At 44.1% G+C, this 26,290-nt stretch overlaps 1 protein-coding gene across 2 annotated transcripts in view; it reads right to left on the reverse strand.

Moving 5' to 3' along the window:
- Positions 1-26,290, reverse strand: part of ZNF516 (zinc finger protein 516) — a 169,405-nt gene that overhangs the window by 9,957 nt on the left and 133,158 nt on the right. The window contains exon 8 of one of the 2 annotated variants that reach the window (XM_080378488.1): positions 2,410-2,443. In XM_080378488.1, the coding sequence (XP_080234614.1) occupies positions 2,410-2,443 (34 nt within the window). Of the gene's footprint in view, positions 1-2,348; positions 6,554-26,290 lie in introns of those variants that run through there. The other variant, XM_080378492.1, reaches the window with a different exon arrangement.

Consider the following 26,290-nt stretch of genomic DNA (forward strand, 5'->3'; position numbering starts at 1 on the left):
AGGCCAACATGGCTCGTTGTCAGGAGCGTGTTACCTGCAGACTGTCTCACTCCTTTTCTTCAGTGAGTCCCAAATAAAGACCACACAGAAACCGCATAAACTGAACCCCCTCCAAAGCAAAGTCTTCTTGAGGCCAGATCGAATTCAGCTGAGTAGCCAGTGGGGCTAAGTTCAACCTGCAGCTGCCTATATGCTTGAATTATTCCTATGCCTGGCATAATAAAGATCTAGTGTTGGCAGTGGTTGCTTGTCTTATACATTCATAAATATTTATCCAAATATTAATGAGCAGAAAAACAATTTATTTCTTTTTTTCCTCATTGTAACATCAATTCTAATATGTTTTGTTACTTAGTCACCCCACAAGTAAATTGATTTTCTTATCCACCAATAGGTATTTAAATGTTTTACAAGTGCATGCCAGAATCCTGAAATGAGAACCATGTTTGGAACTCATAGCAGGGCTGGTATTTGTAGACTTCCCCCACCACCACCACCCCAACACAGCAGGAGTTATGTAATAAAAATGCAGCATAAAGGATGGGTAGTGGGCTTATGCAATGTACATCTTGGAAGGAGACAGTACAGAGATGCAATGTACACATGCAAAATGCATGGTGTGCTGCAGAAAAGCATTTGCTCCTACTGTTCCTCTACACACACATTTTCTCCTCTTTTCACACACACCACTCGTGCATAATATTGGCATAATTTACAATTTCCAATTGCAAGAGTAGATATCTGATTTCCAAGATGCCATTCAAGAACTCCTCATGAAATTTAGTTTCCAATTCAGCGGCCTTCTAAAACCACTTGGCTGGCTTAATGCACACAAAGAGTCCCAGAAAAAAGTCAGCTACCTGCTTAGCCACCTTGCTAAATTGAGGCCTCACTTTTGATAGATCTCAACAACTTTTCATCACCCACCTAGATAATGAAAGATGCTGGTAATCTGACCTTGCATAGTAACTGAAAACTTTCTCATCGATATTACTTGTGACAGCTGTTTATTTCCTTGGAGGGGAAGACAAAGCCTTTGGTCTATGCAATTCACTAAACGAACATTTTATTAGTCCAGCATTTCCTTGTGTGCAGCTGGAAATTTTATCGGGTGCTCACCAACAACCTGCTGTGCGTTAGTGTCAGAGGACCACAGCAAATAACCTCTGGTGCATATAAGAATTAGGCATGAGACCCTTGTCTTCCTGCATAGGTACCCATAAGCTCACTAAGTGGTATATATGGGAGACGGGGCTTCTCTGACCTTAGTGGAATTACATTAGTAATCCAGGAGGCTTATTTATTTTGGGCAGCCCAGAAATGACTCTCAGTGCCCTCTCAAATGAAGAAAATAGAAGGTTTTGTCTGTCTTTTGCACGGACACATTTCGTCATTTGCTTTTTATCCTGACAGTTGTTTATTTGGCATTATTCTGACAAAGAGAATAAAAAGGTCTCCCGATTTAGTAAAAGTATGCAAAATCATTTTGCCTTTTTCCCTAATAAGATTAAGAAGAATTTAGGTAGACCTGATATCGATGAAGTTCATACACAGGGTACAATGCTTACCAAATAAACACGTTTCTTTTATAAATGCTAGCTTTACCTCTTTTCTAATTCACTTATTTTTAGAGCTAGCAATTGATTTGTTCAGAGGTAAGAATAGCAGCTTCACCACCAGCTTCAGGGGAGTTATACCCGATACACACTGGTGTAAGCACAGGCAAAATTTCGACCCAGTATCCTGGCTTAAGGGCTGCTTTCCTTCTTCTCCAGCATTTCTGAGACAAGGGACAATTCATAACTTTCCCAAATGAATCCACTCCAAGGAGAGAGCAAGGGGATCCAGCAGAGCTCGAAGTCTATGACAGCCAGGTCTCAGTTTAAGTCAGGAATAAGGACTGCACCTCCTGGGCATGTTATGTACATCTTACTGGTCCCCATGTTAGCTACAGGAAAGGTTGACTAGACTAGGCAGCTTCATCTCAACACTATAAAAAACTGCACTCGTACGCCCCACTCATATTCCCCCACTGCTACAGTTCAGATCAGAAAAATCCCAGAAAAACCTGCACTCACCACTGTCGCAGTTTTTCAGGGTTGTAATAGAAACTACCAGGATCTGACACCCTTCTGGTTCAGTGCATAGCCTTATATATGCAAAAAAACAAATGCTCACAGTCTGGATTTTTATATTTACATTGTAATGTTCCACTTCTGTTCACAAAACCATGGACAAGCAAGCCTTTGCCTGGCTCTCTCAGGGCACACAGCTGATGAGCTGCCTGAAACAGCAGAGCCACTGAGAAAAAATACAACCAAAATATTCAGCATCAGGATCACCTCACTCATAAACTCCTGACAGACTGAACACACTGGAGCTGGAATTACTGGAAAGATGATGATTTACCTCCAGACTTCCCAACTGCAGCCGACTCTGAATCCTGCCACAAAAGGCAAACAAAAAACAAGAAAATATTTGATGACTTTGTGTTTTTCTATGACAACCAACATCATTTATGACCCATTATGTAATGACACGAGCATTATACATTGAAAAGCTGTCTTGAAAGACATTGTAAATAAACATTTCTGGTTTGCAAACAGGAAGCCAGAGATATTACTGTGGAAGCTGAGAGGATGGGGTTAGATTCTTGAAACGTGAGTGATTTGTTTTTTCCTTCCATCTCTCCCAAACTCGTGGTGTAGTCATATTGTTACTAGCTAATGCATGTCATTTTCTCACCACCCTTATAGCTAAAATATAATTAGAAAAAAAAAAAAAAAAGAAAAAAAAAGAACAGCAACAGAAAGACAGACTAGATAGATACAAGCTAAGGAAAAGTGGCAAAAAGATGAAATGGGAGGTATAAAGTATTTGGAGCCACAGGGATACAAACCAAGTGTGGGAAGAGTCTAACCTCCAGCAGCGGCCCACTGCAGTGACTTCAGCAGAAGGCACAAAATAACCAAGAATAAATATTCCCGTGGGGAGACACCTACAAATTCCATATCGCATATGCAGGTATGTTCTGCACCATGTCAGGGAAGGGTTTTCAGATATGTGTCATCATCTTGGCAATCAGATTTGTACAAAGAGAGGCAACGGTTTACATTAGCCTAAGCATTTCTGGAAAAAGCAGGGTTTGGGGCTCAGCATTCTTCTTTAGGGCTGAGACGAGCAAGAAACTTCAAGCTAGGCTTTGCTGCTTATTTTTCAGACCTGAAGAAGTGCCCATGTGCTCAAAATCCTGTCTGGGTTTTGAGCTATGTTTCTCAGTCCAGTAACTATCTCTTCGCAAACCTGCTCGACTGCTACCCTTAAGACATTACAACTACCACAGCGCCACTAACTTACTGCCCTTGGCCCGAGTGAAGCAAATTCCTGACAGCAGTAGGTTTTCAGTGGCTGAACTGCACTCTCTCCTCACCGCAGCCTGCACAGGGGGTCACACCGCCGGCTCCAGCGCAGCCCCCCGGGCCAGCCAAGCATGGCCTGCCAGCCAACACGGCAGCCGGGGCAGGGCTAGCCACCAGCTTCCAGCAGAGCAGGATCAGGCGCTTTCTCCTTCTGACATATTTCAAAACATCCCCCTTTTTTCTGTGCTAACCGCTTAGAACAGTTGCCTGGCCCAGGCATCAAATAAACACTGGCTTTTATATCCCAGCACTGGTGTTATTGTGAAGGAAGTGTTCAGTCAAACAATACCGCTGAACAAAATCTTTTCTCCTACTGATGTCGTGTAACAATTTATTTTTTTTTTGCTTTAACCTGTATTTCTAACCCATTTTAAACCTCCCATTTTTTCACACAGTAATGGGAAGATTTTTCCCCCCTCCTTTCTCTGCCTTTTTCCCCCCACCTTCAGTAGATGAACTTTAAATGCAATAGTGTGCTCATCCTGAGTGACCCTGCCTGCTGGGAGTAATTGTCTAGAGGAGAATAGAAGAATCTAAGAGCTTTTGTGCAAGGGAATAGAGAAGACAGACTTTATTATGATTCTGAATAGTAAGTGCGCTCTCTTGGTTTTTTTTTTTCTTTCTCTCTCTCCCTTTCTTTTTATTTTTTTTTTTGGGGGGGGGGGTCTAACAGCTGTTTCCCATCACAACCGGTGTTTGAAAGACACAGCAAAATTGAGTGTATCAGTATCACAATTAGTTTCACAGGCGGCTAATAACTTACTTGCCAGCCATGCCTGATTTAATCAGGACAGTCCTGATTTATGGTTGTTTGTCCCAGTGTCCGATTTTCCCTGCCAGCTCCATCACAAGGAGATGCACACAGCCTGCCTCTGCGCTCCATCAGGGCCACCGGTTCACTACAGTGGGCTCGCTGCACCGGAGGGGAAAAAGGAGGAGGCAGCTTAAATGAGAAGTCTGGAGTCCTCTAACACAACTCCGAAAACATATTCTTCTGACTGCAATAAACAGAGCAGCTCACAGTGGTGCAGGCGTGCCAGGCTGACTCGTAGGGGCTTGTACATTTATCAAGGTATCTCACAGTGGCCTGCTACCCCCCTCTCCGCCTGTGACCCGGAGGAACCTCCTGGGTTAGGGTCAAGAGGTGATTTTAGCAGCACATTATCTCAAGCCTGCAAGGCCCCGAGCTGCTGCGAGTGGGTCTTCTGTCAATGGTGCCAAATTATGCGTGGCTCATTTTTGCAAAGTGATCTACTGCTGCTGCTCATTGGGGACAGAGCTGAGACCATCCAACTCATTTTTCTTAGGACTGCAAGCTGGTCTGGAGGAAGTCCCAGCAGCAAGAGCCCGCCTCATGCCTTTCTCACTCAGCAACTCTACTCCTTGGAGCTGAAAAAAATGTCCATGAGAAGCTATTTAATGAATCGGTTGTAGCACTTAAAAGATGAGGTCTGAAGTAGTCTTGCCTATGGATGCAAAAAGGAGAAAAGAGGTTTGTAGGAGGCTTTTAGCTAGGCTGTTCCTCTCGCTTAAAAGAAATAGGCAACTCCTTAAAGAACACAGAAAAGTAAGCGAAGCTGTGTTATAAACAGGCACCAGAATTAACACCTGCACAGCCCTTCAGGGTGGGTTTCCCCACAGTCACCTGCAGATAGCTCCAGTGCTTCCCTTCACATGCCTCTGCAAGGCTGTTTGCTGGGGTGGATGCCAGGCCAGAGCAGTGACTAAGCCACCACCCAGCCGAGCCCACTGCCCATTGCCGTCTCACTTTTACCTCGGGCTTCTCAAAGTAAGGCAAGGTAAAAAGTCTGTCTGTATTCACTGTTTTGCCTGTGTTTCTGAAATGGAGAGAAGGTTGAGGTCCAAATCCATGGCTGCAGTTTCTACATGCCACTACAGTAGCAATAACCCTCCGGGATTTCTAACCAGGAGAGCTGTAGCACATCCACGTCAGAGGGAGCCTGTGCATTGTTATTAGGAGTATTTCCAACCTGCAAACAGAGGTTTTCTGCTTTAGTTTGTAAGATTGTCATGGAAAATCCTGTGTCACCTGTTTTTAAAGAGGTACATTACACTCCTATAGTTAGCTCTGAAACATGAAAGACAAGATGCGACTTGTCATCACCTTCTTAAGTCAGGGATCCAGAAATCTCAGGCCCCTGGTTTGAAAGGGGAGATGCAAACAGACACTTTGCATTTTCCTTATAGGCACTGGGGGATCACACTGCAAGGGCATTGCCTGGGGCTGGAGCACAGCCCTGGTCCTTGCCCTGAGGAGCTTACAGTCTGAGTAGAAAGGCAACAAACTCAGTGGGAAGCTTGAAAGGAGGGCTTTTTTTTTTATTATTTTCTTCTTTTCTTACCTTACATGTAGCATTTGGTAATGCATAACAGAGAACAGAACTATTTGAAGCATCACAACTAACCAAGCCATAAGAGAGGGTACTGACTAGCTCCCTAGACGACAAGACACAAGCAGAGACCACAGCACATGCTTTTCTCCAGCTGCAAGAGTCAAATCTACATTTGCAAACTTCTGTCTCCATGAGGAGCAAGAATGGGGGCATCTCATTTGCTAATTTCACTTAATTTAAAATAGATTGAAAATGCAAATTTGTGTTCAGGTTTTCCAGCTGAATAAAGGATGTCCTCCACAATACCTTTCACAGGAGGTATTCATGCTGCTTCAGATGGAACATTTCACTCTACCTCTTGGGTTTCCTATCAGCTGTTCCTAGTCAGCTCTCCCTTCAGGATGGAGACTTGCTGACTTGCCCTACAGCCTGGACCAGTCTCTCTATATGGTCCTTGGTGGAGGACCTAAGCTTTTCCCAGAGGACTTCTTTGTTTCAAGTTTTGTGTTTCAAGCATGTTTCAAGTATCGAAACCTTAACTGAGGCCTCACTTTTAGGTTTTATGGTATTCAGCTTAGGTCCTAAAGCAGAACCTGGGTCTAATGTGTCCATACCAGCAGGTAGCCAAGCACTTGGATTTGAGTGCCAACGTCACCATCTTCTTTCAGAAGGGCATCATTGCTTTCTTATCAAAGGCAGCAGAAAGTTGGACTGGAGCTGCAGTAATTCCAGTAAGAAATCTGCACTTGGGATTACTTCTTGCCATTCTCTTTTCTTCCTCTGTTTACACAAAAGACAGACCACGTTCAATGGTATCAGTGCAACCCAACCACGATACTCATTGAGCAGTTAACACACAGGCACATACAAAGAGAAAAAGAAAAAGAAAAACTGACAGTCTATCCATCTCACTTGGCATGTTTATATGTCCTTCTTAACCATAAAAAAGAAGCCTGTTTACAAAGCAGAGTGTCGGTAACATTGTGTAAAGGAACACTTATCTGAGAAACTTTGATCTCCTCCTGAAGCACCATTACTCTGAGACTGAAGGGCTAATGGCTCTTTGGGTGGGAGAGAAAGTTTTTCAACAGGAAGAGAAGGAAGTTTATTGTGCTATCTAGTGGACACATTTAGAAAATCCTGTTCCTCGGAAATAAGTCGTGGCTGTGTCACCAGCAGCCTTATCCCACATTGTGCAGGCTGCTGAATGGGGGGGAAATAACAAGACGTTGAAGCCTCCTGTAATGGGATAGTGGGGAAGTTGTTACTCTAGGGCAGGCCTGCTATCTCACTCATTTAAGTAATGGACATATTAATGGAGCTGAGAGCTAAACCAGACACATGGCCTGCCTATTGGAGCTAAGGTTTTCCATTTACAGACTCCGGGCTGCATTTTACAATACTGATTCACATATCTAGGTCCTACTTGAGTGAGTAATCATACTGGCTTCAGAGCACAAGCAGAACATTGGCCTCAACAACAGGAGTAAAAACCACTGCCAGGAGAGTGATGGGATCAGATCCTAAACCGCCTAGTGATGAGTTATCATTAAAAATAAAAATATGCATGCTTTTTTTGAAAAGGATTGTGAATTTCTGGGATCCAAAAAGTGGGCTGAAGAACACACATCAGGCTAAGGTAGGCTCGGTTTCAGATAGGTCAGAAATTCCACAAGAACAACATCATTTACTCCACTGCTTTTGCAAAAATCACAAAAACTTGCCCAATCATTTTTTTTTCTTCCTAATTTCAAGTTTGCCAGCTCTCCCTAAGATGCTGAGGTTCACCTGACGCTTCACTGCAGTCAAATATTTGGGTATCTCCTATCCTTCCTGCAAACATCTTTCTCTAAAATGTTCGTTAAAATGCACTGTCAAATTGAAACTTAATAGCACAGACCTTCCTCACAAACATGAACAGCACCTCCGGAGGCTCACACATCACTGCCCTTCGCTTGCATCTGTCCTGCCACTCTCCATTTTATTTCTCCGTGCTGCCGCTTGCACTTTTCAAATTCTTCTCTCTGTCGTCGAGTCCTTCATTCAAAGGCCGCCGAAATCCTTGGGAGCCCATCCAATACCTGCCGCTGGCTTCGGGCCCTGCCACGGCAATTCTGCTCTGCAAGCACTGAATATGTCCTTCGAGGCGCTGAGCAACCCCATTAACTAATCTTGTTAAAAATACTCCTTCACTAGCCAGCCCGTGAATAGTCGCATCTATTGTGTAAATGTGTATTTCTCTTCCAAACATTCCTGGGGAGACAATGTCGAGATAGGCTGGAGCTGTCTTTTGCAAGTTGGCCTGTTGAAACAATTAGCTTGAAAGACAGACTTGAAAACACGAGGGGTTTGCGCCCCCAAAAGAAAAACAGTGGCTTCAAAAGAGTGTGATTTATTTGAAGGGGAGAGAAAAACAAAAGGAAGCAGATTAGTTGGGCTCACCGAGTTTCCACCCTGTAGTTTCCTTATTTTGCTAGACTGTGAGAGACCACGGCCGGGCTCTGTGGAGAGCGCACGTTTGAACCCAGGTTTACTCATGACGGATACAGCAGTCACAGACGTTCAATTTATATCTTTCTTCCGAAAAAACACGGCGTTCGTAAGCCGCCGTATTTTTTGGTGGGAGGCAAGTAAGGCAACTGTTATTGCGGGGTGTTTAAAACAGATAATACCCCATCTGGAAAGCAAGATGAAGTACCCTTCTATCTGGCATAGCCTTGAAACATTTACAGAAAGCCTTTTAATGGAGATTTAGTGCATGTATAATAATAACACAGAATCCGATACCCTCTAGGAAAAAACTGCCCGGTGCTCCCTTAATAACCACAATTGCCACACAACTTGTTATACCTCAAGTTAATAAACTGGAATTAAGGTTGTGAATAAACTTTAGTAACCAGCAGGAGCCTGTGTCTTTTACCCCTCGTGACCGTCCCACAAGCGGTGACGCCCCTACCCTACGTTTATCCCTTGCTTTACCTTTCCTGGGGCACGCAGCCAGCCCCGAAAGCTCTGGCACTGACTGAGATGTACTGGGGCCAAGCCAAAAACAAAAGAAAACAAAATAAAATTTAAAAAAAAAAAAAAAACAAACACAAAAAAACCCAAAAGGACAAAAAAAAACCCAAAACAAAATAAAGGAAAACAAAACAAATGGCAACAAAATAAAACAAATTAAACATAAAAGCAAGGCTAGGTTAAAAGAAAATAAATAGCGCACAGTAAAACGAAGGGCTGTTTTCTGCCGTGCCCCGGCACCCCCGGAGCCCCGCCGGGAGGGGCCCGGCCCGCAGGGGCGGCAGGAGCAGCGCGCAGCCGAGCGGCGCGGGCGACACCGTGTGGCGGCAGGCGGGAGCGCACCCCCCACCGCCCGTACCCGCGGGGCGCCCGCGGGGATTCCGGTGGCGGCAGCGCGGGTGGGCGCCTCCTGCCGCCTCTCGGGCGCCCCCTCTCGGCGCAGCCTCTCCCGCGCTCTCCCGGGGGCGGGCGCCGCGCCTTCCCCTTGCGGGCCCGCGGCGCTGGCAGGACGGGCGCTGCCGGCGGAGCGCTGCCGGGAGCCAGCGCCGCTGGAGCCGCCGGCCGCGCCTGCCGTGCCGCTCCGTTGCAGGCAGCTGCGGGCAGGGCAGCGGGGGGGGCGGTGTGCGGGAGTGCGGCACTTGCCTTTGTCCGCAAGCCGGCGGGCTGGGCCAGGCAGGGGGAGGGGAAGCAGCCCCCCTGCACCCCCCGTCCCCCACAGCTGCCCACTTTGGAACCCAGCTGCCAGCGTGGGGACAGCAAGGTGGCCGCGCTCTGCCGGACCGTGCCCGGGCGGTTTCTGGGTCAGATGTCCTCGGGGGGGAGATGGCTTCATTTAGACAGAGTAGGTGATGATGAGAGATGGTCCATCGGGCCAACAGAATTACAATGCATGTGGCTGGGGCCTCTGCAAGTCTGTCCTCAATTATTTTTGTTTATTTTGGTGCTTCCCCAAGTCGTTCGGATTGAGTGTCTCCACTCATGCTTTTTGTTCTTTCAGGAACAGGCACGAGAATCCAAAACTCAGGCCCCGTCTGACAGCACATCCCGGTGCCAAAAAGGCCAAGGCGGCTGTAATTGCTGTCAGGAATGAGCTTTCAACAGGCCCCTGCGACAGAGGCAGTGAAGAAAAAAACAATCCTTGCTCCCCAAAATGCCCGTAAACTTGGATCTGCCGACAGAGAACGGCCAGCGGTGGAAAGGGCGTGCTGGGCATCACAGCCTTCGCTAATGGGCCTCCTGATTATGAAGCTGTTCGGTACCGCCACCTGCTCTCCCCAGAGGTCTTAAATAAGCAAAACAAAAAAATTAAAAAGCTTTGTAGCGTAGGTGCCCTCACAGGTAGAAAAGGGGGCTAGATGCTTCGTGCTCTTCAGGTTATATTAAATTGGAAGTATATAAACATCCCGTGCTTACTGGTGAGCCTCCCGTCAGCTTTTCCCTCTGCTAATCACCACAGGAAAATTTCAGGTTGCTGAACACAGATGTCTAGCATGATTTCAGATGCTGTGGGCTTTCCCATATACTGCATGACCCAAAAGAGATGACATATGAGCTGCAGAAGACCCGCATCTTTCCAGAGAAGTGGCTGATTGCCAGGTGGGATAGTCAAGAACATCTAAAATGGCACTAGAAACACATGTTTAGGCAACTTTATTCCACCCAAGCATCCAACTCTTTTTGCCTCATACCTCTGTTAGGTACAGACACCCAAGAAGTCTGGGTGGGGCCTTTTAAACATCCTCAGTGCACAGCTGAGAAGAATCAAGGTGGAAGATCACCAAGAATCAGGTAGTATTTGTATGAGGACCAGCATGGGCTAAGAAGTCACTAGGGTTACAGTGGTGGTTGCTGCACCTCTGTGCTCATGTTCCAAGACTTTAGCACAGATTTTGCCTGCGACAGGGAAGCCTTCACCCCAGGTTTATAACCTGTTGTCTTAACCCTGAGCTGACCTTATTAGTTTGGTGGAAGGTGCATACCCAGCTACTGTCCATCCAAACCTCATCTCAAGTGGCAGACATCAGAAGATTGTCCACCTCCAGCTCTAACCAGGTCAAACAAAGCAGCCAGTGTCCACCCAAACCCTCTGTTTAGCTCTTTGTTGTGAGACAAATGTTAAGGACAGAAAGTAAGTCACTTTCACTCCAGCAAAATGCAGGTTGAGATGACTGATCACAGAAGAGGAAACAAGGTCACAAAACAGAAAAATAATGAAGAGTATTTATAGGTATGGCCTTTCAGAATGGAGCTTTTCTCTTAAGATACAATGTCTCGGTGTATAATGGGAAAGTCATCTCCTCTTCGGATCAGCGTAGAGAAATTATTGAAGTATCTTCTTCAGAAACAGGGCTTTCTTCCTGCCTCGTCCCTTAATCTAAGGAAATACCTCCAATGAGAACTCAAATCGACAGATACACAGAGAAGAGACCCTTCTTGAGCCTACTAGGAGCCATTGCACCTTTCTCCTCCTCCTCCCTGTGGTTCTGTTTAAAGCGAGAAATGTCTGGTGCCAGGAATAATGCAACTACAGCTTTATTTCTGTCACCCAGAGGAAAGAGGCTTCTTTCTTACTGTGGTGGTTCAGCTTCACCTGAAATCTGGTTCACTCCTCCTGCGGCATAAATGGAGCAAGGAGATTCTCAAACCTCCCTCACGAATTTGATTTAGGTAACACGTTTTCTGCTAGTTGCAATACGTCATAATCATAATCTTAAAAAATAATTATTATATCAAACTATACATATATAATTTAACATTAAATGATAACACCATAGTTAACAGGTTGCCTCCAGCATAACAAAGAAGCCAAGCACGACACAAAAGTATTCTGAATGCCCAAGGTGGGTATAGATGCGTTTATGTTAAGCACAGCTTGTTTGGGGGGACTTTTAAAATACCCTTGCTATACATGTGTTAAATGCACATTTATCATTAATCTCTGAAAGCTGGTGCCTTCTGTCCTGTGCTACATTTCTAAGACTGCACTCTGGAAGTAGCCATTGGAGATGTATGATGTTTTGTCTAAGGCTAGATATAGCGTGACACTTTTTGCCTTGCATTGTGTCCCTTGGACATAATATAATATGATGCAATATAATACAGTGTTAGAATACGAAAGACTAATATAACAACTTCTATTATTGTAGTTGAATTTAAACTGCCTTCCCCAACTGGTGACTTCTCTATTCTCTGGCACAATGGTGAATTCCTGCAGTTTATGCTATGATATGAAAGGAGAAGCAAGCGTCAGCACCTAAAAATACCATAGAGTTGTTGATTTGGTATCAGGGTGCATGGATCCATCAAGAGCACAAGTCTGTTCTGTGTGGTGTTTTGCAGCACTTTGGTAATTCAGGCGTTGGGGTTCTTGCAGGAGGACTTCTGCTGGACAAGCACCTGGGTGTGGTGCGTGTGGCCTGGGAAAGTGGCGGTCCCCCTGCGGTGGTACTTCTGCCCTCCCTTTCTGGAGCCCACTGACACTGACCCCATGCTAGACTGGTCTACTTTGATGTACTCCTGGGTAGGGAGAGGAATGTTGCCAACTGGAAGAAGACAGTAAGCTCATCCGTTTCTTTTTCTCCTCTCTGCCAAAGCAGAAAAGTCACAGAGCTATGATCGCCCCAGTTCTTTAGGAAGAGATTGGTGAAGGCCAGGGAAAAAGACAAGTACTACAAATACCGATGTAGTATCAGCACTCAATAGCTTTGCTATGGCAGACAGGGTCACGAGGTGGCTGTGATATCAGTACCTTATAGAACAGGGGTCCTCAATCCAGCCCCCGGTATTTACAGAAACCCCCCCACCCCCCCACCAGGGGTTGGGGGGGAACCAAGCAGCCGCAGATGACTGCCTGCCACTGCATCCGTGCACCGGCGCCCTGGTTAAAAAGTTTGAGGACCCCTGTTGTAGAGGAATGAAGCTGGGTTAACTAACACTGATAATATACAGCTGTGGGCTGGCTTCAGCGGCAGTGGGTTGGCTGATGTGGACAAGGTGCAGCTGTGGCTGGTTCTGTTAAGGGGTTGGGCAGCCAAGGAAGTGGGAGGAGGGAGGGAGAAGAGTGAGAAAATGCCCTGGATGAGGAGACATAAGGAGAAGGCAGCAGAAGTGAGAATCAGAGGGACTGGCCTGAAGAGTATGTTGGTATCTGATGGTAAAAGACCTTGTTGCAGCTTGATAGTTTTGAGAGTGCTGCAACAGTACCTCACCTTTTCCATGTTATTCTCCATTTCAATGACTAGTGTAGGAAGAAGGGCCACTGTATGCTCTCCTGTACACAGGGTTTGCAAAAGTAGGGGTTTTTCAACTCACCTAGAAGGTCTCAGAGGAATTGGTTGAGGTTGGTGCCTTCAGAGGGCTGGAATAACCCTTTCATTTCAGTAACTGGTCTTCTCCTCGCTCCTAGCCTACCTGTATTCATGTTCTGGGCTTGAAGTAATGTCATTGTGTATGGGATTTTTCAGACAGTCTGAATGATGAAATGAGCTCCCTGTTGATAGATTTGTGGTGAAGGAACTCCTTGGTATTTGCTCTTTACCTGTGTCTCAAAGCAGACAGTTGATAGCATCCAAAACTGTCTCAGTGCAGCTACATCACTAAATGGCTTACATTGATCTTTCAATCCTATTGCTAAGAAACATCTAGATAGCCATCAAAGGAGAGCGCTGCCTGTCTTAAGTGTGGGAAGAGAGCTTCAGGAGGCTAGTAAAGTCAGAGTTAGTAAACCAAAGTGGATAAAATGTTACAGAGCAAGAATACTTCCAGAAGTCTGGCAAGTCTGGACTTGTATCCCATTTCTAAAGAAGGAACCTCAGCTGTGGCACCTCTACTATCAACTCTGAATGTACGCCATGGATACCTTCACGTAAGGAAGACCTCACTCAGCTAAGTCCCTCAGCTACAGAGAACCACATCAGTGAAAGCCACCACACTGACTGTGACTGAAGACTTACTGGATCCCAGTTCAGACCACAGGACTACCAACAACCAGCTTACTACCCCTTGTACTCTACACTGACCTGAACTACCCTTGCAAATTCAAATACCCCATATTCCAAAAATCTCAAAAACATGAACATTTGTGCCATCTCAGGAAGAAAAAATTACACACCGTGTCTTGCCAGTACAAATGAGACCAGTATTCTTGACCACAGTTATTCTTTTGTGAGTAGGCACAGCCTAGAATTTAGCAAGATATAAAGGCAGTCCTAGTTCTATGGCTGAGAAAAGTTTTACCAGTTCTTCTTCTTCATCTGAGCATTCAGGTTCATGTAATTAAACATGCCAACAGGGAAAAAAAATAAAAAGTCCTTTGTCAGATTGATAGTTAAGCCCTGACTTAAAACCATAGCCTCAAGTGTGTTTGAATCTGAAAATCCAATCTGGCTGACGTTTTGTCTTTTAACACATGCCGTCATAACTCCAAATTAAAGGCAACACTTAAAATGCACCAAGCTTTATCACACACACTTTGGCATGTAAAGGAAGCATAGGGCAACAGAAGGATGGTGTCAGACCAAATTTTCAGCCGCCTTTTCTTGGCGTTTTGAATTTTACTCAGACTTTCAAGGTTATATACATTTCATGGTTTAATTTCTGTTATTCCCTAAGGCACTGGTGCATATTTACCCACTAACTACAATAATTCCTTTGAAACAAAATAATTTATAATAGGCATATTACGATCCTTTCAGACTTACTGTGATCTAATCACTAGGCATGTATTTAGGAAATCTAAAATCCTTTCAAGACTTTTACCTTAAGACAGGCTAAGAATGCACAGTGCATAAACACACATTCGTAACAGTTCACATTTTGGTAAGGTGATCCATTCTCCAAGTATATATTGTATATATACTTGTATATACATCCATTCAGCAAGTATATATAATAAAGTTAATTGAACATTAGCCACCTTTCAAACCTTAATTGCACTGCTTGCTTAAAAAAGAAGAGTTCGCAGAAACGTTTTTGTAAATCAAAGGCATGTTCAAACTGCAGACAGAGAGAGATGGGAAAAGTCAGGGTTGCCTGGACTGTCACTTTAGCATGATTTTGAGTTTACAGATTTAAGTCAGGATCTAAAATGCAACTTAAATAAAGGGTGGTTTATCCCTGTTGATGGCCAATCTTCAGGAGTTTGTTAACGCAAAATCAGAAGACTGCCTTATCACCCTATGTATCAAAACCACTTTTTAGTTGTTTGATCAGTTTCCCTGTAAGCTGGGTGAACCCTCAAGCAGCTCCCACCCCTGTTCAGTGGAGCTGTATCAGCAAAACAGAGTCATGGCACAAGTCAACACACCACACCATTTCTGCTCAGAAGAGACTTTCTACAGTAGTGCTACACCAGCCTGAATGTACGCTGGGCCTGCTAAGGGACTAATGATGATAAACAAGTAACTACAGCAGGGTAAGCAGGTGACAAGAGCCAGAAAATCTGGTAAAGTAATAATATTGCATTTTGATATGACGAATGGCTATATTTACTTCTCTCATGTCATGGGATACAGACCTCATACCTGAGTGGATGAACCTAACCTGTGACTACGGTGAGGCAGAGAAACTTTGGGACTGCAGCAAGAATGCTTGTTACTGCTAACAAGATATGTTCTCCCAACATTGCCTAGTGAAAGAAGTCTCTCCCACCACCATCTCATAATTAAACAAAACTTCATATTATACCACTACCTTTTTGTAAACCACCACTTGCAAATATCTGCAAGGATGTCTGTCAGTCATGCTATTTTTTGAACGTAAATTTCTAATAATGACTGCAAGCTAAAGCTTGAAAACGTGAACACTGACGATTATGATGCCAGCAGATAAGTAAAATAAATCCAAATCTTTGCAATTTTTAAAACATTTCTGTAATCTTTTGCATGTCTTCCTCCTTACCATCTTAATCCAAATCATTTTTTTATAACTGTTCTTCTCTAAGCACACACCTACAAAGCACATGACCTTTTATTCTTCTTTAGAAGGACAAAAGTTTTATACTCACCAGGAAAAAAATAAAAAAAAAAAGCAGGCTAGAAAGTAGGCATTTCTGTTAAACCAGCCAAGTTCTTTGCTGGTATTTCCCTTATACAGTAAAGGTTAAAACAAAGGGATGGGTAAAGGTGATTCTTTGAAATTAACTGGAAAATGTATCCTATCCAGTGGTTTGATTTTTCCAGACATTTTAATATTTTGCCTATTTAATCCATACTCCAGAGCACAGAAGAAAAACCTGAAGCAAAATTCCTTTTTGAAAGCATCCCATGGATCTCACCATCCCATACTTCCTTATGCACTGAGCTCCCCCTCTTTGGTTCATCCCTGACATGCCATGCTCAGCAAGGAGAAGAAAGCATCTTAGAGAGGGACTTGATAAATTTTGGTGCTCTGCAAAGTTCTGTGGCTATACTAACATCTAAGTGTTGGGAGGTAGGAGGGCTGTGAAGAATACGGGAAGAAGAAAAAGCAGGGGACAGCGAGCCACTGGATTAGGAGGAAAAAATTGGAGAAAGAAAGACTGCTCCATGACCCTCACCCATGACTGCCACTCTGGTTACCTAGATTTCAGATGTAGACATGGTTACGGGTGCCTCAGCTTGTAGATGTCCATCTTGAGGCATTTCCTAGTATCCTAAATAAACCGTGTGTCAGGTAAAGGGTTTTTCTACAGTGGTACCAGATCGTCAGCCTAAAGCAAAGAACCTTATTCCTCTTGACATCAGGGAGTTTTCCCTGGTGTTTTTTCAGTAGGCAGCAACAGGGACTGCATTAAACTCTAATCAAAGTCTATTGAAACTTAGATGGACTTTGGGTAAACCCTTCAGAGACAAAATTAAATAAAGATAGATAGACAGATATAGACATAACAGCAACTTTTTGGCTGGGATTTGAATTTTCATTACAGATATGTACTTCCAGGTTAAACGCACCATAAGCAGATGTCCTCCCCGCCTCCTTCTTCTGTGCAGCCCTGTGGGATAGGGCATAGCCTAACCTTACTCCAATTTCTCTGTTTTCAACTGCTGAGGGACAGTGAACAGATCAGGAAGCCTGTTATTCCAAATCTGAAATTCCAAGTGCATGACTTTTTCAAATTAAGCCATGTGATACTGTTTTAGTTCATTGATTTGACAACTGTGACATTTAAAACAATGTTTCTGATACAGAAACTGCTGGAAAAGCAAATGAAAAATGTCCCAAAAGCAAACCATTGTGGAAAGTAAGCACAGCTGGACCCTAATTCTTTAATAAATTGGAATGAATATTCCCAGAACAGATTTTCAGTATTTAGCTGTGTTTTTAAATTGCAAGACTTCTGAACTTGCATGACACCTGGAAGACATACCGTCCTGACTCCCCAAACTGAGTATTTCAAGAACTTTTCCTGTCTGTATGAAAGAAAAGCATCTGAGTTCAAGCATGATTATCCCTATTTTTTAAGCATGAAGTTTAAAGCTACAATACACACAATTTTGAGATAATTCAAGCATCTATTGGTACAAGTATTTGCTTACTGAGATTTTCAAAACTACCAAAACAACTTAAAATACCCCAAAGGTGCCTTTTGAAATGTCTTGCACGTCTACTTTCTGCCTTCCCATCTCTGGTCTTCTCTTGTCCCATTGTCTCCATTGCCAGCCTTTCTTCGATTACTTTCCTCCAAATGCCAGACTCAAAAACACTTTTGTTTTTCCCACCTATATCTCAGCACGTTGATCATACCTTTGCCTGTATTTCCAAGACCATTAAAATACATGCAGTCAGTGATGGATATAGTTGTACAGTTTGACCACATAAGCAACAATAGCCTAGCGTATCTGTAAGATGCAAAGGCACCATGAAAATAGAGGGGGGGAAAGAAAAATTAAGGTATTTTTATTCCTCCTAGGTGGAGGAAGAGATCAGCATGGAAGTTCAGTTTTCACACTCTCTCCCTGCCCAATTTGTTGGCCAGTCCTCTTTCTTTCCCACTCATCCATGAGGAGTTGAAAAGGGCAGAACCCAAGCAGCACGAAATGGGAGTAAGACATGTAAAGACAATGAAACAAAATGAATAGACATAGGTAAAATAATCCTAAAACAATGACAGCTCTCTTTATTGTAAAAACCGAGATGATAAAACGGATAGTAAAACTTTTAATTGCCTCTTTACTGCACCGTGCAAGACTGCTGCCGTCAGGGTCCTGCAGTCAAGCCATGGCCAGGCTGAGCAGGTTTTTTAGAGTTTCATTCTTCATCTGCAGATTTCAGAAATGAAAGGATTGTTCCTAGGAGAGGAAGTTAAAATGTAAATTGCCTAATTTCTTCCTTAGGCTGGCATAAATCAGAAGTATCAATTGAGTTAGGCTGGTTGGAAAGAGCTCAAAATCTGGTCAGTAATCTTCAAAAGAAAATGCATTTCTATTGTACATTACTAGAAAATTAATTTTTGTTGCCTCCATAAGACAACCATAAGAAAGGAAGAGAAAAGAAAAAGTTCAGGAAGAGAAAAGAAAAAGTTCAAAGTACTGTACTATGTCCCATGGTATCTGTTTGGAGCACCAGTCAGTCATCAGTCCTAAAATAAGGTCCTCCAAGGCTGCAAAGGACTCCAGCATTAAAGGAATCCCAAATCTGTGGCCAGAAGCCCAGGGTCCCTACAGCTGACCAGGAAAAAAGGGCAGACTTCCACCACAAACCTGTCAAGCTTGAAACATTTCCATGAAGCCTTTCAAGTTATACTAATCGTCCCTTTTTGAGTTTTGTCCTGGCTCTACTCAGCTGACCTGTAGTTGTGCCAGAAGATTTTTATAAGTGAAGAACAGGAAAGCCTGAATCAAAACCTTCCAATTTTAGATACAGATGATCTGCGAAGCCCTGTAGGAGTCTGGCCTGAGGGGGGTTCCAGCTCTTCATTTGCCATTTACAATTTTTTTCCCTACATTTATTTCAAAACCACAATCTTCCTCCTCTTTTAGTCTTGGATACATTTCATGAACTGAATGCAGGACGCCACTCCTGCTGACTGACTGATGAAGGCTGCATCTATTTCTAAATTAAAGTGGAGAGCAGACTACAGCGTACCTGAGCCAGGCTGGGGTGAGAGGGGTGCTTGAATGAGAAGGGTGGTTGTGGTAGAGGAGGGACAAGTTGGAGATTTAGGCTCTGTACTTGTTCTCGGGTTGGTGATTTGGCACAGACCGCTCTGCCCTTTACCAATAAAAGAAGAACAAAATTATCCCTCTGTCTGCTGCTCCATGACACAGGAACATGCGGAGGAGAAGGTATTTGCAGCATTCATCCATCCTATAGATCCTGGAGCCCACACCTCAGTGTTATGCCCAGGTCATGCTGCCGCATCCCAGCAGCAGCCCTTCTGGGAGCACAGGGGGCTCCAGGCTGCTGCCGTGTGTGCGACAGAACCGGTAGGCACACTAAGATGGATTTGACACTTCTCCTCTTAACACGGGAGGAAAAAAAGATTAAAACAAATGGGCAACAGGATGGCTAATAGTGCTGGTATGATCACTGGCAAGAGCATCTGTTACAAAGTCATCCTTGGAGCGAGCTGTGGAGTGGCGATGTTACTTTATGCTTAGTAATGATCAGTGTTAACTAATATTTGTCTGCTGAATGCCTGCAGGTCGTTGTCAAGGATCAGGCCCCCACTCTGGCTGGCCCTGAATACAACCTAATAAAAAGCCACCATCCTCCAGAGCTTGAAATTGAAGCACAAGCCAAAAGACAATAAGCGAATTCTGCAAAGAAACAGGTGGACCCCAGGGTAAGAATGAAACAAATGTGTGATGACATGGCCTGAAACTGGCCAAAGAGTTACATGCAAGAGGATGAGAAATGCAGCTATTTCTGTTAATTTGAAGACTCCCTCGGACAGTCTGTCCAAGTTAAAGCTGCCAGGTCTTTTGATGCTTTTTCAGAGTTGAAGTTCCCCTCCTGGTAAGCAGCTGTCAGGGAGGCAGGGAAGAGGTAGACTCTCTCTTGAGGTGACGTGAAGTGAATGTGGGAACAGCAATGTTGATACCTAAGGCTAACTCTCTGCACATAGTCCATTTGAACTGCATCTTCCAGAAGCCAAACCAGACTTCCCAGGCAGCTAATAAAAGGGATTTGTCTTCTGTACAAACTGGCTGCTGCTAAACGGCCACTGCAGGCTGAGGAGCCGGTCCTTCTGCAGGCTTATGCTCTTCAGAAAATAATGATGGCTTTGCTGTCTCTGCTGACCAGCTCTGTACTGAAATGGGAAAGGCTCCATACGTGTAATAGTAGCTCAGAGACCATGGTAATGAGTATGGTATAAAAAATGACAGATAGGTGGATGGACAGATATCTCTTTATCATTTCTCTGAGCCATCCAATTTCCCCAGGCACAGAATACACCCCGGAGATTTGGGTTTAAGGCAGAGAAAGCTTTACACGATGGATTGAGTGTTGTGTAAATATGTAAATAAAGAATAGCTCTTTAATTTTTTATGAGGAGTGCATTTTAAAGCCCTGCTTTGGCCTCCTTACTCAGGCAAAATTGCCACCTAACAAAATGGCAGTCATACCTGAACAAACATAACTAAGATCCACACATAAAAAAATCTGCATTAAAAATTAACTAATGAAAAAATATTTGGATAATATTAAGAAAAGCGAAAGACTTGTGCTGAACATCAGGTGATGGATTCCTGGGGTATGAAGCGCATTAGGCTGCAGAAGATTCTCTTCATAGGCCACACGCTGCGTGCTCAAATCCCAAATAAACAGGCTTTGCACAGGGTAGCTAACGGGGTTTGGGGGCACGAGGAGTGTCAGAGTCACCCCAGTGCCATGCATGACGTGTCTTTAGGCCATCTGTGCACAGCAGCATGTGCTGGTGACACCATACAGGGCTGAGCTTTCCAGCAGCAAGAATGGCACCTGAGCATCCCGAAGGTGCTGGGCCCTCTGTACCCCCGCCAGGCAGACTGCCAAGGCAGCCTGCGATGGGGTTTCGGCACACAGGCTCCCAAACTGGAAGCTGCAGTGCCAGCATGCCGGCTGGCCGAGGGAAGCCGAGGGCCCGTCCATCCCCGCCGCTGCTGCGCTGGCCCTGCGCTGCTGGGTCCCAGGCCGGCACATCCGCACCCCACATCTCAAACACACAGCCTGCGCCTCAGCGTGCCGGCTCAGGGGTCTCTGGTGTGACCCTGGGGGGTCTGGTTACGTACACCCTATGCAACTGGTTTCCTCTGCAGTGACAGTGTCCCTACACGATCCCTCTGCCTGCCTGGTCGTAAAGGGACCTACATGGCTGTTCCCAGCTTCAAAGAGGAGACAGCAGCCTCCTGCCTGCCTGCCTTCCCCCATCCGGTCTGCCCTTACACACTGAAAAGGGACATGGCAGGGGCAGGGGAGGGAAGGGAAAGCGAAAGGGAAAGGGAAAGGGAAAGGGAAAGGGAAAAGGGAAAGGGAAAGGGAAAAGGGAAAGGAAAAGGGAAAGGGAAAGGGAAAGGGAAAAGGGAAAGGGAAAGGGAAAGGGAAAGGGAAAAGGAGCCCCCAGAGCCATAAAGGACACATTGCAAGTTATCTACATGAAGGGGGGCTAAGGCAAAGCAATGTATGTGACTGGGAACAATCCTGAGGTGGTAGGAGAGCAGACAAGATGGTCCACTCATAATTGCTTTATTCTCCCTCCAGTATCTCCAGCAAGATGTGAAAAGTTTCACCAATTGATCACCATCACTCAAAGAAAATTCTTTTTTTTTTCCCCCAGAGCTCTGGTTCTGCTTGCATTTCAGAAAAAAAATCTCAGAACTGTTTTCCTGCAAGAAGACCAAGTGAAAATATCATCCACAAGGAGAGACTCTCTGTCATTAAAAACATCCTTGTTTTGTTCATACCACCAAAGACACAGTGTTCTGCCTAGCTAAAGGTCACAAAACAGCAGAAATTTGAATGCTTCTATCAGCAATCCAAGAAATTTTACATAAAGCCTGTAACCCATCCAGTAAACATATATACATACATACATACATACATACATTCAGCTATACAGGTATTTATATACACACACATATAAGGAAGGAGAAAAATTTTCCTTTAATAACATGACCTTGTTGTTTGGCACCACTGTTTAAGAAAGGGGTTATTAATGAAGTCAGCAGAAGTGCAGCAGTGTTTGTTAAGGCAGCGAAAACACCCTTTCCTCCGTTTTTCAGCAGAACTGAAACCCTCACATACCATCCACACTCTTGCAGTATTTAGGTGTAAATAACACCCGGTGTGTACAAAGCTCCCCCTTTCATATTCATTACTGTCATAGCTTTGAAAGGAAAAAAGCAGAGGTCATTTATTAGAGGTTACTTTTCATGCAAAACACCCTGTGGTTGCTGTCATTCAGAACTACTTAGTCTATGCCCTCAGTCATCTATTAGCAGGGCTTCAGGTCATAACCTTTAGTGGCATTTGGAATCCCAGAACCTCTGATTAGTGCAGGATTTACATATCCTTCAGTAAAAAATGCTCAGCTATAGAAATGCATGAAGTGTTGTAAATTTGTTTGGCCTTTTGTCTGGAATACATATGAACTCTGCATTCAAAGCAGGGTGCATTAAACTATATTTGTTTATCATGTTATAGCTCCTCTATTACTGTGGCATCAGTTAACCCATTACAGACGAACTGCCCTTTCAAAATGGACTCCTAATTGAGCACAAAGAGGAGGTGGACGCTTGTGCAATTAATAGGTTCAGATTACGTGAGCCAACTGTTAGTGCTTCTTTAGGCCTGTTATACTTTTCTCAGAGAAGTAGCCATGCCCGTATCAAGTTTGATTTAATGGTCTCTGCTGGGATCCATATCATGAAATTTTACTGGAAGGTGTGAGAATACTACTGCATCGTTGCCTCGGCAGATGGTGGCAAGGTGTAACCAATCATGCACTTTTTGAGTTTCAGTAGCGCAGAAACATCATTCATTTGCAATACAGGATCAATACACGGTATTTTTTTTTGTTGCCGGAATTTGGAAATAAAGCCAAATTGCACTGTTCTTCTAACAGAAATGTCATTAACAAGCATTAGCATGACTAATTGGTTGATTTAGCTCAGCGGGGAGGATTTGTCAAACAATACTAAGCTGGTTTCCCAGATATTTGAGTACTTGGGGTGCTCTTCTACATTCTCATGTATTTCAAGGAAAACATTTTTAAAGGGTATAACATTCACAGTGCACGACTAGATTCAGTCGTGTGTGTGTGAAAGGACCTCAACTGAACTGAAGTTCTGTAAGTCATACGCAGCGAGAGACCATCTGTATTTTATTCAGGTCGGTTATGACTCTCTTACCTGGAAGTGATTTCTAATAGCAATAACCAAAGGGGTGGCCTGGTGCGGTGGGGGCTTCTCTATACCATCACAGAGCTTCACCAGGATGTCCCAACCTCTGAGTCAAATAAAATTGCAGCTGGAAGATCATTTAGCCTGTGGTCTTCCTGCTGAGGTAGTTAATTCAGATGTCAGCGAGTGCCAGTGAATACACAGCAACCAAAATACTTGACAGGGGCACTTTCCACACACACACTTTGACTTCGAGTGGGTTTATGTCCCCTCTAGCTAAAGCTGGAGACATTTTCACCCTAAATTTTCCAAAACAAGTATTTAGGGTCTACCTCCTTACACTAAATAAATATATGGCCATGCATATGGGTTGGTAGACACCTTTGGCCCCCAGTTCCCTTCAATTTACAATCCAATTGAGAGGTGGCACTTGGAAGTCAGTCTCAAAATTCTTTGTTCAAAGAGCAACTTCAGCCACCTCCCTGCCAAATCCAGCATTATTTCTGGATGTCTCAGTGTTTCATAAGCTCAGATGTGAAAGGAATTTCTTGATGTCCTGCGAATATCAATGAGAGACACAGTCTGGAGGGATGCTCCCTGCATGGACGGAGCTTTGGCAGACTGATCCGTAGTCAACAAAGAGGACGTCACCTCTGCAGGTCTATGACATGTCTTAATAACCAAATGATTGCCCAGTTCTATAGGTACTCTTTCACCTGTCTGCAACAAGTTGAAAACGTCTGAATGGCCTGGCCTCCCGAGTATAAAACTTGAATTTTGATGTCACAGCTGTGCATTGTTTCATCCGGAGGCTGCAGTTCTGGAGGAAGGAGGTCAAGCATTTAAATGTATCTCCTGGTTCAAACTGAACTCAGCCATAAAGAGCAGAGAGACTCCACATTGGGGTGATTTGCTGCAATGGCTTGGAACCAACCCACGCTCCAGGGGAGCAGAAGGACACAATCTCACCTTCAGATGGGCAGCAATGGGGAGAGACTACTGACATGTGAACTGTATCTGAGGTGATAGTAAACTTGGTTTCTTTTAAATCTGAGAAAGTATTTCAAGGCATTAGGAGCTGAAATTGAGAACACAGGTCTAGTCATACTCCAAGAAGAACAACTGATCCTTTGGCTCCATCTTTCTTACTACAAAGGAGCAATACCTTTTCCATCATAAGAGATATCAAAAAGCCTATCTGTGACAGGCAGAAGTCTGTCTGGAATACCTACCTAGGAAATGTCATTTTCCTGCAACAGCAGGTTCTGGCATGGGTACCTTCATTGATCAGGCTTCACAAGCCCCCAGGGATACCAAACTCCGTGGGGTGGAATCACGTGTGCCTCGTCTTATTTTACTTTCCACGTATCCAAATGCACAGCAGAACCAAAGGAAAGGCAGATACCATTTTTCCATTCTGCAGGACTGGAAAAGGGTATGACGCAGAGCCAACAATCACATGAGCTCAGAAGCAAAGCTAAGGACATTTTCTATGGGAATCTGAGGTGGAGAATGATCAGCTGCAGGACAGGCTGAAAATAACATCACAGGTCTAGCCATGCCCCCTGTTCATGTTTTGAAAGCCTGAAATGCTACCAATTTTCCAACATTGTAGTCAGGTTGTAGGGGGCAGGACACTGCCAGGTGAACAGAGTATCTGGTACACCTGGCCTACACAGAGGGAGCCTGAAATGCACAAGAAAGGATCTCTGCCACTCTCATCCAGATGCGGCACTGCCCCAGCATGCCACAGCGCACTTTAATACCTAGAGTAAACACATAAAAAGCACACTAGTAAGTGTCAGGGTTGCTCTACAGGGACACAGATGAGAGCTAGTTTTCTGAGCTTTCATGGGATTTCAGAAAAAAAGTCATCCCCTGACGACAAAAGAAGTTTCATGCATGGGACAGTGCTCACCACCCACAGAATAAGAGCCCTGGGGGACATATCAAGGGTAAGGAAGGATTAATAATGGGAAACAATGACAAGTAATAGAGAATAGAAAGTAAGAAGCAGTAAAAGACATGAAGGAATGGGATCAAAGCAGTAAAACCGTGTTGAAAGCAAACTTTCTCACATGGTTGGTTGAAAAGAACAGGTGGCATATGGGCACCCCTTCACTTATTCTAGCTGTTTGTCAGCACAAGTAGGAAGGCATACCCTTGAGCCTGACGACTTCTGGCTGCCTGTGGTATGTACATTTATTCAAAATTCAAGGGAGCAACACTCCAAAACGGAGATTGCTTTGATAACACAAAGAAAGAGAACTGGACTGACACCACAAACTCTGTTCCACACGGGCCAGTGATGGAAAAGGTGACCAACTCAAACAATTTGTAAGAGAATCTGCTTTCTTCTACTAGTTAAGCAGTTAATCTGCATTCATCAAAGCTTTTACACCAACTTCAGACTGTGGAACACCAACAGGCCTCTAGCCCACCTTTAGTTAAGCTGGAACAAAAATGTTTTGCTAAAATGAGACCAAAGGAAACCATTTGTTTACATAGAAGTCAGGGAATGCTTTTTGACCCACTTCAGCAACAGAAGACTTAATCCCATGTTGCATGGTTACAAACAATACGAAGAAAATGAATTTAATTTAGAAATAATTTTGTTAAGATAAATACCATATTTGTTATCTCTTCCTTGAGTAAATCCTCTACCCTTTAAATATTTTCCTCAAAACCTTGTTACATAAAAGTACAATATTCAGGAAAATATTTGATATATTGTAAATGTTAAAACTGAAGGTGATAAATAAATTCAAGTGCTGGTCCGTCCCTGATCCTGAACAGGAGGAGCCACTGTTGGGGTCAGAACAGAGAAAAGCTGCCACCAGATCGCTACCATGTCCCATCGGTTACTCATGCAGTTTTGAAGTAGCAGACACCCACTGTGATTTAGCTAGATGAGGTATTTTTAGCTTCTGTTGGAACTTGAACATGAATTACATATTCTCAACTAAATAAAGACATAAAATTAAATACAATTTTAATGAACTTTCTACCATAAATGAATGTTTTGTGTTTGTATATACAGACACTTATATCTCCATATACGCATATAGATTTTAGTGGATTATTCTGATCGTCTGCCTTCCAGCTGCAGCACATTTCACTGTGTTTCAGAATGCCGCGACCTGTCCCCTGTGACTGCGAGAGCAGAAGACACATCCATATGTTCTCCCCTGTGCTTTTC

This window comes from Falco punctatus, assembly GCF_963210335.1.
Source record: "Falco punctatus genome assembly, chromosome: 3".
Classification (NCBI taxonomy): domain Eukaryota; kingdom Metazoa; phylum Chordata; class Aves; order Falconiformes; family Falconidae; genus Falco; species Falco punctatus.